Here is a 16,269-nt window from a genome sequence, read left to right on the forward strand (position 1 = left end):
GAATATTTTGTACGTAGACTGCCACCTGATCCCAAGACTCTTGACTTCGCAGCGTTACTGACACGATGCCTTCTGGTGTATATTCTCCCTGCATAACTTCTAAGCATCTTCTTTGTGGAAGCCAATGAACACACACAAAGAAAGTATATGGAGAAATTTCCGAAAATATCCATAACCTGTCAAGAACTGTGTGAGATAGTAGTTCACTTCACTATGGGCCGATTGCAGAAACGGCATTTAGACGATGTTTACGGTTAAACAATGCCTAAGTATGGCTGCCGCATTGCAGAGACGTTATTTATCACTTAGACACTGTCTAAAACCGATGTTCAACCGGTCTTGTTTAAACACTGCCGAGAGCACTGTTTAACCTCAAATGACAGGAGTGAATTCACAATCAGAGGTTGTGTACCGTGAAATATGTAATTTGTATTGTCATGTTGAGACGATACCGGGAAGAAAGGTTAGTCCGACGGCCTCTCTGTTGGTCGTCCGCTGCTAAATCGCAGCAATTTGTTTGACATGCACGGGGAGATAATCATAAAATAAGGTTTCGCTTTACGAGAGACTTGTTTCTTGAGACTGACTAAGTGACAGTCCGGTAACTGTCAACTTGAATAAATTCTTGGCAATCGATATATTTTATTATATATATATATATATATATATATGGGGTAATTTCCATGGAATTATAGGTCACTTCGACAACATACATATCACAATTACGTGTCCCGATCGTCCGAGGGCCGTCACATACATCAACCGGGAGAGATTCACTTATATTTACTGCCAAGTAAACACACATAATGGTGAAAACTAAAAAGTAGGTTGTATGGGATTTTTATATATATATATAATCGCATAGGTTTTCGGCAACTATCAGATAGGAAAAGGCAAGTGGTGGTGATTATCGTTTAAAGAGGACTGGGGAAGAAGAGCCGTGGCCATAATAACAGCCCTAGTATTTGCCTGGTGTAAAAACAGGGAAACCATGGAAAACAATCTTCACAGCTGCCGATGATGCGTTTCGAATCTACGATCTCCAGAATGCAAGCTACATCTATATGGCCCGTACAACACACTCCGTTACACATTACTATTGCTTCATCTTCTCTTCGTTGAAGCTACTGTATTTATGAGTAAATTACACTCACTGTAACAACGCTACAATGAAAGCGTAAGCTACACTTCCCCGTACGGTGCCGTGTCGCTTTAGTGTCGATAATATTATGAGATTTAATTTGCACCCAAAGCAATACTCTTATCTGTGGGCAAGTCATGCTCAGCCATATTTGAGTAATGTGTAGGAAGACAAACAGCTGACTGGCGTTCGGCGCGCGCACCGACGAATTTCATTGGTTGCGACAAGCAAAGAGTTGCATGAAAGATACTTCTGTCTCCATTTTCAAACCAAAATTGAAACTTTAAGGGATGTCTAGTTAAACATCGACTGAACATTGTTTATGCAATGGAAGATCGTGAATGATTTAGACGTTGTTTAGGTAGACGATGTCTAAGGCTTAAAACTAGTCATCGTTTCTGCAATCGGCCCTATGATTTTGGCCAACCCATACGCCCAGAGAAGGTATCAGTCTTTTCATCCATTTCCCTTTAGAATCGTCTTCCCATCTCATTTGCCATCGTTGCATTCTGTGTCTAAGAGCCAAAGCCTTGGCCCGTCTCCTTCCCAGCTCTCCTTGTGTGAGCCAAATTTCTGCTTTTTCGCCTTTTCTAGTGCTTCACGAAACATGATACACTTGCCTGAGCCAAGAGCATGATGTCGTTTTGACTCTTCAACATCCATATCTGTGCAAATTTTGCATCATGGATTCATTTTGCATCCCACTGCCTTCCCCGCACTTAAAGCAGAGTTTACTTCTGTCCACTCCTTTGCAATTTCGTGCTTTATTATTTGTATAGTAAGCCAAAGAGCAGCAATATAATAAATGTGGACATGATATTCTTCAGGCTTATGTTCTGTGAAATGAGACAAACTGCAAGAAAAGTAAATGTTTTGCAAAATCTTGTTCCACATCCTAAGAAGTGAACCGTGGCAATTCAAATAATATTTCAGAGGCTTCGCTCTGCATCCTCAGAGGCGAACCTCAACAGTTCTAATGATACTTTTGAGGCTTCTCTCCCCATCCTTAGAAGTGAACAGTGACAGTTTTAATAATGCTTTATGAACTTTGCTCCACATTCTCAGAAGTGAACCATGACAGTTCCAATTACCCTTTAATAATAATACTATTTGTTTTGCATCCCACTAACTACTCTTTTATGGTTTTCGAAGATGCCGAGGTGCCAGAATTTAGTCTCGCAGGAGTTCTTTTACGTGCCAGTAAATCTACCAACACGAGGGTGACGTATTTAAGCACCTTCAAATACCACCGGACTGAGCCAGGATCGAACCTGCCAAGGTGGGGTCAGAAGGCCAGTGCCTTAACTGTCTGAGCCACTCAGCCTGGCAATTACCCTTTAGAGGGATTGCTCTGCATCGTCAGAAGCAAACCACCACAGTTCCAAATACCCTTTAGAGGCTTTGCTCTACAGCTTTAGACGTGAACTATGATGGTTCCAATTATACTTTAGAGGTTTTGCTTAAATCCTCAGAAGTGAATCAAGACAGTTGTAATAATACTTAACAGGCCTTGCCCATCCTTGGACTTCAAGAATATTACCTAAATCAAATAAAGTGATTCAACACAGTGCTGCTGTAATAAATCTGAAAATCTAAATTGTTAAAGAAATAAATAAAAATAAAATTGTGTCCTCATCCTGAGGTAGTACAGCTCTTTTCAGGCACATCCCCAATGGAAGTGAGCTGCATGTACCATTTTAATCACATATCAGCCCTCCTGCCATTCTTCAATTTCTAGCAGTACTGGGAATCGAACCCAGAGTATCACATAAGGAATATTGAAAATTTGAATCCAGTCCTTTAAAATATAACAGACTAAATGAAATATGTGCAAAAATGTCCATATAGTTCACAAATTACTGATATTAGTCTCAATCTTACAAATTGGTAAATGTTGTCACTATTTACTGTATGAAACCTAATCATGATAATGTCACTGTGTATTTTCAGTGTCAATGTAACTGTACAGTATGTTAACTTGGAGGTATTATAGTCATGTTTTGTTGTTGTGAAAGTTCTTCTACTCTTTCCTTCTATGCATGACTTCTGGGTTGTTCCTCTTGAGCATCTAACAATAAATAGTCAACAAGCACGCCGATGTTCAATCATCATTAATTCCTTCTCTCAATCTCCTTCAAATTCTTATGAAACCTTTCACCCTGTTCTTCACTTAAAGAACCCATATTCTCAATGACTGAGTACATTCTATAAAATTTGTAAGATTTTCAAACAACACATTACCAGTACCTTCTGTCAAGAAAATAAACAAAAATGATAATATAATTCACACAATCTGTTATTTAATTCAGAAATATATATAAAGTTCAGTACCAAACAACTGATACATGCTAGGAAAGTTACAGTCTCTGTTTTGGATCTAGGGCAATGGTAAACACATCTAAATTTCTGAGGCAATGAATCCATCACACTTCACATCCTCAAAAGTGAATCAAATAATATTAGGAAGTGAAGTCTTCGGAAATAAAAAGATTTCTTACTACTTGTCTCTTTTCATATGGTATTAATCCAAAACAATAAATGTTTGTTATTCTGGGTTTTGAAAGCATCAATCTAAACATAATGAATATGTTATAGGACCGAACGATTGTAGAAGAAGTGAATTTGATACCGGACATGGTATCAATAGATCTGTATGAATCAACTTTCACTCGGACATCTGCTACTCCTGAGGATTCTGGATACTACTACTGTATACAGTTAGGCCATGATATCAATGAAGATACCTCAGATAAAGTTTATGTCAATGTTACTGGTGAGTAAACAAAATTGACTGTTGTCATTACCATTATATTTGCATGCTTGTTTTATCCATTATTTCTAATAATTCCAATGATCACTTTAGATTTTTTTAAACTGTTCTTTTAGAAGCTTAGCTTAATTATTTTCTCCTTGACAATTCTTAAGTAATATGCTTACATTCTGGACTCTTGCAATACTCCCTATTATATCATTTTCCCTGCTTTAATGTGGGTCACTCTGGTTATCAAAAGAGCAGCAATTATTTGTGTACTTCTAGGTGGAAATAGGGGGAGTGAGTTACAGAAGTGATAGTATTAGGTTGTGACAGTGGTTATGAAAAGAGAAAAAACTTTCGTATTTGTAGATCCAACAGAAGAACATCCTACAAATAACTATGCTGTGGACATGAAGCAAAAATGTAAATAGCCTACTGGCAAGGGAATTAGCTGCTGGGCATTTAAATACCAGATTAGAGGGTTAAAATGACATATGTTACACTTTATTATAACACTGTACAGGACATTATAATGAACATAATTCCACCCAGCAGCACGGTGAAGAGAATCATATGCTTATTTCTTGCCATGGAATGTAACATAATTAAAGTGCAAGCTGTTATCACCATGCCAGAACAAGTTGATACACCACCAAATGTAAACATAATTCTTACCCTGATGACACTATCCAGAATTATTTTTGTGGCAAAGCATCTGATAAGTGATTTTAACAAGTGATTTCAGAAATATCACTGTTTTTTTATCACATCTAGTTTTAGTGTTAATCGCCATTTACTGCCTGAAAATGTGTCATTGCGGCTCGGTGCTGCTTTGCAACAATAGCAAATCAGCTGTTGTTAGTGTGGCTGCAGCTTTCTTTGTTATTGCCGTGCATATTTGTCAATCCGACCCCCCTCCGCCGAATTTGTCCCCTCCATTGAACCCGTCCGATATTAGAATGTATTTTTAGAATTGTTACTGCCTGAAATGCAGAATTGCGGCCTAGTCTAGTGGCAGTCAGTTGTGCTGTAAGTGAAGCAGAAGTATGACCTGTTGTTTATATTGTGTTGTGAAAATGGCAGGTGTGTCAGGAATTAGATATGTAAATAAGCCAGACTCATTCTGTTACATGTGTGGGTGTTATATAATGAAGGGTAGAATAGCCCAATAACTGCATTGGTGAAACATTTATAATTTAACTTAAAGTAAAATAAGAAGACTTGGACATGGTGTAATTTGTAAAACATGCCTTGAAAACCTACGACAGTGAAGCCATGGGAAATGTAAGGCTCTTCCATTCAGGATAGGGATGGTAGGGTGCGAGCTCCAGGACCATACCAGTGATTGTTACTTTTGCCTACGTAATGTAGCTGGATTTAATAAGAAAAACAAGGACAGTATTGCGTACGGTACCCAAATTTAAAGTTGGTGATGAGACCCATTGAGTAATCTGATGTGAGACATTGGTCTCTCAAAGGAAAAAAGTGAACTGCTAGGGTCACGATTGAAAGAAAAAATCTTCTTGTGCCTGGAAGTACCGTAAAACGAGGTAACTTTGGCCACTTTTTCATATATTTTAAAAAATAAAATGTGAAATATTCCCTCTAATTTTCTGAAAAATATAATATAAATTCTGCCATGTTTGTTCTTCATTTTTAAGTATGACCATAATTTTCATTGTTATTCAGTAATTATTCAGTACTTATCGAAAGAGTGGCCGGAGTTACCCCTTGTTTTGGGGTAACTTCGACCGCCATGAAAATAACTCAAGAAACAAAGTTTTCTTCGATGTAGTGTTACTTCGGCCACCGTGAATGTTTTTTTTAAACCTGCAAAATGCCATGTATCAACAATCGCAAACAAATTAAAACAATTTATGGTGAAACAGATGTATAGTGATCAAATTCACCTTTTCCCCAAAGAAGAAACTATTTTATTTAGCCTAAGCATACAAGCATTGTTTGATATTACAAATTACATGTTGCATTGCATAAATATTTGTAATGGTAAATAAATAAGAGGTACGGAAATCATAAAGCCCAATTGTATGGAGAGAAAATGCAGTTGAAAAAGAAGCAATCTTGTAGACTGTTCTCATAATACACTGTCTTCTAAATTAGAAAATATCTGGGCTGTCATCTTAAATGTGTATTGTCCATGTCAACTGATATCGGTCTATTTATCATTGAAAATGGAAACTGTCTTTCCCCTCCCTGTCGAAGATAAACTTCGCCGTTTATTGTTATTGTGCCTTTATTAATCTCTTCTAAAGTGTTCTTGAAGTAAACAGGATTGTAATTACCAGGGAACGGATTTATATGTACTAATAATTATTGAAATATGTACATATATATTTAGTTATTTTTATTGAAATATGGAATTATATATGGACTTAAAATTACACATATAACATAATTTCTATTTAATATCAAAGTTCGAAGAAGCTAAACAAAGTAGATCTACATGCAACATAATGTTGCATTTCTCATTTTAATATATTTGAAGAACACACAATCCTTTATTCTCAATTATCAAAACAATGCATTACAAAATGTTCTTTTAAGTGCTGGAAAGTGAATCTTCTCCTATTATCTCTAAGGACAGATTTATATTGAGTGAAACTGCATTCAACATTGGAAGAGGTAATGGGGGCATAATTCACTTTCACAATATCTGCTGGGGTTAAATCCAGTGTTAATTTTACACTTAAATCTCCACACAGCATTGCAGAAACCTTTGTCATTTCTTCATATCCAGGGTTCTTTGAAAGTACAGTGGCCATCTTCATGTTTGCTACATCTGCAACTTTACCTGTACCACGATTTAGTGGTTCCACAGTTTTATTCACAATTTCACAACTTTCAGAAAGTGAGAGATGCGAGTTTTGGAGCCTTTCCAGTGTTTTTGTGATGCATGAAAAATTATGCTGAATGTAACATAAGTCATTTCTCACACTTGTATCGCAGACAACTGTTTTCGCGGCTTCAAGTGAGGCTGCATCTTCAGAGTCCATGGCATGCAGAACGTTCTTAATACAGTCTATATATTCAACTTAATATTCAACCGCTTGCAACCACGTACCCCACCTAGTTAGAATCGGCTTAGGTGGCAATGGAATCTCTGGGTACATTTCTTTCAAAAGATGAACTCTTCTGTGGGCTTTGAGAAAAACATTTTTCACTGAGTAAATCAATAAATCTATTTTGGGGTAACTGCCTCTTATCACGTCTGCCACACGATGAAAGGCATGTGCTACACATGTTAAATGAGTCATCTTAGGATATACAACACATAATGCTTCTTCGGCTTTTATTATATAAGGTGCGGCATCGCTAATAAAAAGTAACAATTTATTATACTTAACGCCCTGTGGCCTGGGGATACCCATAGCCTCATTGAACAGTTTTGCTATAGTTTTGTTATCACACTTTTCTAGAACATCACAGTGTAAGAGAATCCGTTTACAATAATCTTCGCTTAACAAACCAATGATTACGTTGCCAATTAGCCTGCCTTCTTTGTCTGTTATCTCATCAATGGAAACCCAAATTGGACCGTCTTTAATCTCTTGCCATATCTTCCAAACAGTTTCATCGTATATGGCTGAACAGTACGTTTTTCTGAACGTTGACTCATCCGGGATGGATCGTTTAGTACATTTCTCGAGGAATTCCCTGAAGCACTGATTATTCAGTTTGAAGAGAGGTATGTCAGCAGAGATGAGAGCACGGCAGAGATCGGTGTTGAACTCGGACGTTACAGTGGAAGTTGCTGGTTGTGTCGGAAACAACTGTCTCTGCTTGGAATCTCGTTGTTTGTTAGCCTGGTGTTTACTGGTTGAAACGTGCTGTTGCACAAGGAACCTTTGAGTAGATGTCACTGTACAATGACACAAATTACAAAATAATATCTTACTGTCAGTTGATAAACCATCTTCTTTAAATTCTGATACGTAACTTTTCAATTTTAAACTGGTTGACTGAGCTACTTTAAGCATATTGTAACAACGTTAATGTCTTCTATGAATATCAGTACTGTACACAACTGCACACACTGAACGTACAAGAACACTATGATCCGTCTCACAGCTAATTCAAACTGTGAATGACTGGTAGTGAACTAGATGGAGTTATGAAGCAATCAAAGGGAATGTCAGAATTACGAACTAATCCGGAAACCACTAGCACATCGTCGATGAATGAGATTTTCCTAGTTACAAAATTATGGCACAGACACAGTCGATGTTATGTAATGCAGCTTATCAGTGGTGTAAGTGTGATTCAGGTAGTCACGGTACTGTCCAGCTGAACTCCACCACTTCCGGGCTCAGCCCCTCTCTTTCTTCACAACGCTTATGAGCTTATTTTATCAGCCCAGACGTAGACAGGCGTGATAATGACCTGCACACCAGTTAAAATATTAATTTTTCGAATATAGATTTTTAATTTATTTCTCCATTATTGAGAGGACTCCTTTTTAGTCGAAATATGGACTATATTGATTTTAATGAGGAAGAATATGGAACATATGTGCTAAACTCCAAAATATAGAAAAATATGGAAGATGAATACTTCATTTTTCAACTCCACGTCATGATTCGTAAAGATAATGCAAAATATAATGAATTTTAGCTTGCTAAAGAGATATGTATTTACATATAAATCCATTCCCTTGTAATTACAATATCCGCGGCCCCGTAATGTTTTCCTGCACGTTCTTGGCATGGCCGAAATTACCCCGGAAGAGGACAACTTTTATCACAAAACTATTCCCTGAAAAACCTATTTGAATAAAATGCATCAAATTGTGTTGATCAGTTACCAGACAAACTTATATTTTGACCCCACAAACCACTGGAATGGAGAATCGAATGCTGGGGCTAGAGAACAGTTTGTTTTCTGCTGTTACCAGACAAGACAATTGTCGGGGCTGCAAAAAAATAGACTGACTCAACAATGAGCCCGCCAATGTTATTTGGACTACAGAGTGTTGATAGAGCATTCTAGTGTATGTGCATTTTAGTTGTTGCAAGTGGTTCATCTTTCCCAGTATAGGAGGCAGGAGAAAATAAGTCTTGCTATTCGTCAGTGGCCAAAGTTACCCCAGTTTACGGTACCTTTTCTTGGTATAGACATAGAGATAAGGTGTTCAGGAAGTATTTCAAGAAGGAATATGATCTGACCTACTGCTGTGACATTCCAGGACTGATACAACACCTGGGTGAGTGATTACAAGCCAGAAGATTGGAGACTGTTTGTGGGTTCCTCTAAAAGGAGCTTAAAGGCTGTACTATTTCATAACAGAAACATTCCAGCTTTGATATCTGTGGTACATTCTGTTTTATTAAAATAAAATTACATCAAAATGCAAACTGTTTTGGACAAAATCAAATAAAGTGAGCAGAGGTGGGATGTGTGTAGTGACTTGGAGGTGTGTGGTATTCTGTTAGGACAACAAACAAACATCATCATCATCATCATCATCATCATCAGGATCATCATCATTTCTTCGCTCTAGCAAGCCAGGTGCAGTTGTGTACGAGCCTCCTCCAGTTTGTTCTATCCATCCACAGATGCTGCTCATATATGCGACATCAGTTCACATCTCTAATTTCAAGGTCCTTCATTATCTGTTTTTCCCATTGTAGACAAGAACGGAGGAACTTCATTTCTGTTGTCTGAAGACGACTCTTTGTTGGTCCAGTAAGTGTTGCTGCTTCCAGGCCATACGTCAATATAGGTACTAGATATATTTTGTACAAGCTGATCTTGGAAACTAACGGAAATGTTTCGTCCCAAAGTATTTGACGTACAGCATGATAGAATTTGGAAGCTTTCTGTATTCTGTTACTAATCTCTTGATGTATGGTATTGTCTGATGACAGAACACTACCTAAATACTGGAAGTTGTCTACAATATCCATCTCCTCATCTCCAATTCTTAGATGAACAGTTGGAGAGTTTCTACTCATCACCAAGCCAACTGTCTTTGTTTTGCTGATTTTGAGACCTAAGGTTGTAAAAGCTTCATGCCAGAGATCTAGTCTAGTTTGTACTTCCGCGTCTGTCTCACCCCATACCATTACATCATCAGCAAAAACCAGGGCATTAGTTGTTGGATCCTTTCTCTTAACTGCTTTTAAAACTTCATCCGTTATGATTATGAAGAGAAGTGGTGAAAGACAACTTCCTTGCTGGACTCCACTCTTCGTTTCAAACCAACCTGACCTTCCATCCTGGACCTGGACACAACACTTGGTTTCATCATATAATCGTTGTACTCGTGCTATGATGTCATTGGGCACTTTCTTATGTCTCAAACATTCCCGTATATGCCTGCGTGGTACATAGTCATATGCTACACTAAATTCCCTGTCATTTATTTAAATGGGACAGCAGAGGTAGGGACAAACACTGGTCTATACGTACCTGGCTCAAGAGATAAGTGTTCACACCGGGTGTAAAATATGTTACAAATGCTGACTTAGTTGATCCACGGTCTTATATATACAGTCACGAAGCTCTGATGATATTTTTCATCCGAGGCGACTACAGCACTCCAAGCGCCGAGGTAGAGGAAACGCTGTACGTTCACGTACTACCACTACAGTCTAAAATGGTCATAATTTCTGAACCATTCATGCAAATAATATCCTGACAAGATTATTGCAATCCTTATAAAATACTGGAGGAGGTCAAACAATTTATTTTGATGAGGAGTTTGAGGATAATATTGAACTATTTATTTAACTGAAACATGGACTCTGAAATAAAACACTATTAAGAGAACAAATGTCTTCGAGATGTGGGGTGTTCCGAAGGATATTACGGATCTTGTGGACTGATCACTTCTCCAATGGTGCCGTATTCAAGCGTATGAGGAGGAAATGAATGTTGATGTGTACAACCAAGAAAAGAGGCATATTATGAGGAATGAAAAGTACAACCTACTTAAACTGATCACGTAGGGTAAAGTTATGGACGTAAGGGTCGCAGTCAAAGGAAACACTCTTGGCTGAGGAACTTATGGGATTGGATAGAACTAGATTCTAGAAGACTGATGACGACAGCCGAACATCATACAGATGTGGCGGTGATTGTGGCCAACCTTTCAGTAATGGAGAAGGCACTTCAAGAAGAAGAATAGATGGATAGGAGGAACAAGAAAATGAACTCAAAATGGGACAAACATAATGGCAGGTCAGTGTGGAAAGAGGAAGCAACAAAAAATGGAGACAAGAACAAACATGAAAACACGAGTAGAAAGGAAAACAATCATGCAGAAATATGGGACAGAACTGCAGCATAAAAACTATTGACAAGTAAATAATATGGAAAAGTTATTTCTTACCCTAGGTTTTACCAAACTAGCAATAGAAAGTTGATGAATAATTGCATTGCCATCAGTCATTAAATTTCAAGTAAAATAAGATTATTTCCTAGAAACTACAGCAAATAATTTGAGTTTTAGGAGTCAAATAAGTTTGACTGGTTGAACTGTACTCATATTTATTTCCCTTTCATAGAATGGGTGTATTGTTGTCTATTTTTAAGGTTAAAAAAGGTTTTATACTTGTGTCTCATAATTGTTTTCAGAACTAAGTCATTTCAAAACAAAGCAAGCAATTCCCTTTCATTTATGTAAGCTCTCTCAGCCAGCTAAAAAATCTGTAGAGCATTATTTCAGGTTGTTTGGCCCTGTCAAATGTTAAATGTTTGCTAATATTTTCCCAGCACGTAAGGCTTTCATCATTGTTACAGTCACTAATTGTTCACTCAGACTAGAATGAACCACTAACTCTGAAGAACCCAGTAGTTCTTGAAAAGGAAGTGTAAAGAAACAGGACAAATTTGACCCAGTGTAACAACCTGAATACCCAATCTGGAAATTCTAATTAACTTCGTAACATGGGCAGATGTCAGTATTTGCACCTCCCTCATATGGTACTTAAGTATGTAAAAACTCTTCTTCTTAACATATTTCAGGAACTCCAATAGATGATACTCCAGGAAATATTGGAGAAAAGCCACAGCAGCGAGTAAAATTGTCTTATGAATTTAAAGAAGGTAACTTTGAAGTTACTTGTCGTGCCTTGCTAGAGGATGGAACTCCATATCATATGTTTTGGCAAGGACCCAGCAGACTTGCCAGAAAGGTAAACATTAAAACTTTTCAGTAGCACTTTTTCTTAGATCTTAAATGGAGAAATCATCTACCAAGTTTATTATTCATATTCTTTTCATTCATAATAATTAATCATAAATATATAGACCTGTAATAATTCTACTATCCAGCGGTGATAGATTCTCTAAGTCTATATAATTCTAGAATCTTTCATTAACTTGAGGTGAAATTTCTCATAAGGGGAATATCAGTGAAAAAGGGCATAGATTCCCTATTCTTGGAATATTCTTTTCAAAATTGTGGTTATTAAATACATTAATAATACAGATATTATATATCACAGGTTAACAAAAAATCTGGCTTCTCTCAAGAACCTAGTTGGCATGAATAGTCAACAGAAAACAAAGACAATTGAAAAAGGAATAAAAATAAAGAGATGGGATGTAGATTAGGTTGAAGAAAAAGAGAGTGAGGATTAGTTTCAAGAAACATATTCCACATGGACTAACTGAAGAAGGAGCAAGAAACACAAAAAATGAAGAGTGGACATCCGTAACTGATGAACAGAGAGGAAGGAAGACAAGATCAAGTAGGAAATGGATAATTCATCAGATACTAGATATGAAACAGAAGACCAAGCTCAATAGCTGCAGTCACTGTGCGGCCAGTATCCAGTATTTGGGAGATAGTGGGTTCGAACCCCACTGTCGGCAGCCCTGAAGATGGTTTTCCGTGGTTTCCCATTTTCACACCAGGCAAATGCTGGGGCTGTACCTTAATTAAGGCCACGGCCGCTTCCTTCCCTCTCCTAGCCCTTTCCTGTCCCATCATCGCCATAAGACCCATGTGTGTCGGTGCAACGTAAAACAAGTTGTAAAAAAATGAAACAAAAGAATAAGAATGCAAAAATAATTAAGGGGACAAAAAAGGAGTACAGGCAACTTAAAGAACAAGTAAAGGATGCAATTAATCAATTTAATAAATTAATAAATTACTGAGTGTCCAACTCATTGGCTGAATGGTCAGCGTTGAAGCCTTTGGTTGAGAGGATCCCAGGTTCGATTCCTGGCTGGGCCAGGGATTTTAATCGCGTCTGATTAATTCTTCTGGTCTGGAGACAGGGTGTTTGTGTTTGTTCCAACACTTTCCTCTTCTTATTCAGTCAACACTCTACACTACCAACCACCACAGGAACATGCAAAACTGATTACATCCCTCCACATAGGGTTGGCGTCAGGAAGGGCATCCGGCCGTAAAACAGAGCCAAATTCACATGTGTGACAGTTCACACCCACGATCCAACATCTGTGGGAAAAGCGATACAAGAAGAAGAAAAAGAATAAAATTACTGAAAGAGATATGTAAAGATGCTGAACACTGCATAGTATAGTAAAGGTAGATACTGCATATAGGAAAATATAATTAGCATAAAGTGGATGCATGAATATTAGAAACTCAGGTGAGAAACCAGAAAAGGCAATGCAAAAAGATAATAGAAATACACTGAACAACCTTATCAAGGGAAAGAAATAGATGATGATTTACTGGCAGAGGAAGAGGCTACTGATGCTGATAAGATAGGAGATACAATTTGAGGTCAGAATTTGATAGAATATTGAGGGACCTAAATAGGAACATGTTGACTAGTCAGTCCAAAGTGTAGTTGGATTAGCCATTAGCTATCATACATGGCTTAAGCATCGCTGAAGAGGCATACTTAGGAAATGAGGAGTGATATACTGTAGTTTCCTGACCAAGCCAGAAGTTGTTATTGCATATCAGTCTACAAAGCCCACTGAAATGCATGTACCAACTGACCTAATAAGCAACATTTTGACAACCAGTCATAACAGAGACTGCCTGCATTAAGGAATAACATTACTAGAATCGCTCATACCTCAGAAACTTTCATTTTGTCATTGTCAAAGAAAGACTAACAGGCTCAATGAAAGTACTGGTAACATATTTTGTTCTAGATTAGTAAATGTAGTCTTAAAGTGGGCCAATGACCTAGATGTTTGGCCCTTTTAAACAATCATCATCATCATCATTATCATCATCATCATCATCATAGTCTTAAAGGCGAAAATAACATATACAGTACTTAGGCATATACAGCAAAACAGCTCTAGTCCATTAAGATAACCGATTCCCAGCCAGATGACCTGCAAATATTAAACTGTCATGTGGTGAGCATGATTACATTCTCAAACTTTGTTTCAAGAACAAATGAAGAGCTAAATATGCAATTTATTTCAGATTAAATGTAAGGTCAGATGATTTGAAAATAACTGAAAACTGTACATAATCATGAGAGATTACAGACAAAAATAGCATCTGAATGTTCTGCTTCTCTTACTTTATGCTTAAACTGTCTACACTCACACACATTTACAGTATAAATACTGTATATGAAAATTAACTCTAAATTGTTAGCTTGTACTGACTTTCTAGTTAACTTTGGCTCGAACATAAGTCTGAAATTTGAATTTTCAAAAATTAATACATGTTTTTGTTTTGCAGAATGGTCAGATTCGCTTGCAAAGGCTGCCTCTGGAAACTGAAAATGGGAGGAGAATAGCAGTTCACAAATTGTCAGTTCTAGACGTCAACGGAAAAAATGATGGCTTATACACATGTACACTATTATATAATGCAGAACAGGAATATTCTAGATCTCTATCACTCTCAGGTCATAGTAAGTATGCTATAACTGAATTTACTGCAAGCACTGAAAGTATCACATCACATTTCAGTGAACTACTGTATATATTGAATTTTATAAGGCTACCTCTACAAGTTTTATACTTTCTTCCAGATGTGCAGTTGTTTGAGGAAACATCAAATGAATTGAAGCAACTATGATCACAACAAAGACTGACAGTTGTACTTCACCAAGGACAGGAAAATCCACTAATAACTGCCCTCAGAAGATATATCAACAGCTTAAGTACAAAGCCATTTCTGAATTCTGTTGGTGGCACGGATCTTTTTCACTAATGTACCTTTCCTTCCAGGTAATCTCAAACAATACTACTGGTACCAATTCACTTTCTGAAAAACAAAGACAACTCTCAGTGATGATGATGATGATGATGATGATGACCTTTCAAAAAATGTTGAAATATCCAAAATAATTCGCAAATTGAACCAACAGCAGTCATTATTACTATCAGAAAATAAACATGCCTTTATCGAATATCATTGAAAATTATCAGACAGTGAATTAATTCAAACTCATTTGGTATCCGGTCATGACATGAATAAGATCCAAACTATAGTGAAAATGATAGTGTGATACATATATTTATAAATAGCTGAAAATGTAGTGTTGTCACAGAACTTGTCGATAATTATAACAGAAGAAAGAATCTTGGTAAAGACTAAAAAGACTTACGAGAGTTTAAGGTACCATGAAGATCCTACATATTGAAATAGCAAACATCTTTGGCTGTAAGACTTAGATTGTGCAGTACTTGGTTTAGCAGATATCTAGGCAACATATGTGATGTGCCATTTTAAATCTCCAAGAAGAGCTTAAAAGAGATTTATATCTTAAAAAAAAAGCATGGTACAAAGAAAGTAGGTATCATAAGTTAATATATTATTAACTTACTGTATATCTGTGATTATTTATTTTTATGAATTTGTATTAGCTTTAAACGGAAAACTGATTGTATTCATTAATGAGAAAAGACTTCAATTGTACATAATGTGCATCTTAATTATGTGTTTGTTGTTCCTACTAATAGAGAGCATAGAATAAAAAAACAAAGAGCCCGAACAGAAAAAGGATTTATTTCTACACACTTTAACAAATTTCCTTCATATCACTTCTTTGTCCTCACCACCTTCAGTTAAGCAATTCTTCTTTTGCTGCTTCTCCCACACTTTGGTGGGATCACCCGTGCAAACTGCGTCTACCTGTTTTCCGGCCAGGTGCCCTTACTGAAGCCAACCCTATTTGGAGGGATGTGTTCACTATGATGTATTCTTGTGGTGATGGGTAGTGTGAAGTGTTATGTGTATATGAAAAGGAGTGCACTGCAACAAACACTAATATCCAGTCCCTGAGTTGGGGAAATCAGCCTGATGCAATAAAATCCCAACCAGTCTGGGAATCAAACCCTCGACCCTCTGAACTGAAGTCCTCAACGCTGACCATTCAGAAAGACTTTTACCTGAAAATATATTTTTTTTCATTCTTGGAAACAAATACAGAATCAGATGAGGCTGCATTGCTATTGG

At 37.1% G+C, this 16,269-nt stretch overlaps 1 protein-coding gene across 1 annotated transcript in view; it reads left to right on the forward strand.

Annotated features, from left to right (window-relative positions):
- The window catches only part of LOC136867109 (uncharacterized), a 28,442-nt gene extending 12,638 nt beyond the window's left edge, over positions 1 to 15,804 (forward strand). Inside the window, exons 3-6 of the mRNA XM_067144215.2 lie at positions 3,737 to 3,914; positions 11,883 to 12,052; positions 14,545 to 14,719; positions 14,840 to 15,804. Coding sequence (XP_067000316.2) covers positions 3,737 to 3,914; positions 11,883 to 12,052; positions 14,545 to 14,719; positions 14,840 to 14,886 — 570 coding nt within the window. The 3' untranslated portion in view covers positions 14,887 to 15,804. The remainder of the gene's footprint in view (positions 1 to 3,736; positions 3,915 to 11,882; positions 12,053 to 14,544; positions 14,720 to 14,839) is intronic.
- The last annotated feature ends 465 nt before the right edge of the window (positions 15,805 to 16,269 follow it).

This window comes from Anabrus simplex, chromosome 3 (assembly GCF_040414725.1).
Source record: "Anabrus simplex isolate iqAnaSimp1 chromosome 3, ASM4041472v1, whole genome shotgun sequence".
Lineage (NCBI taxonomy): Eukaryota > Metazoa > Arthropoda > Insecta > Orthoptera > Tettigoniidae > Anabrus > Anabrus simplex.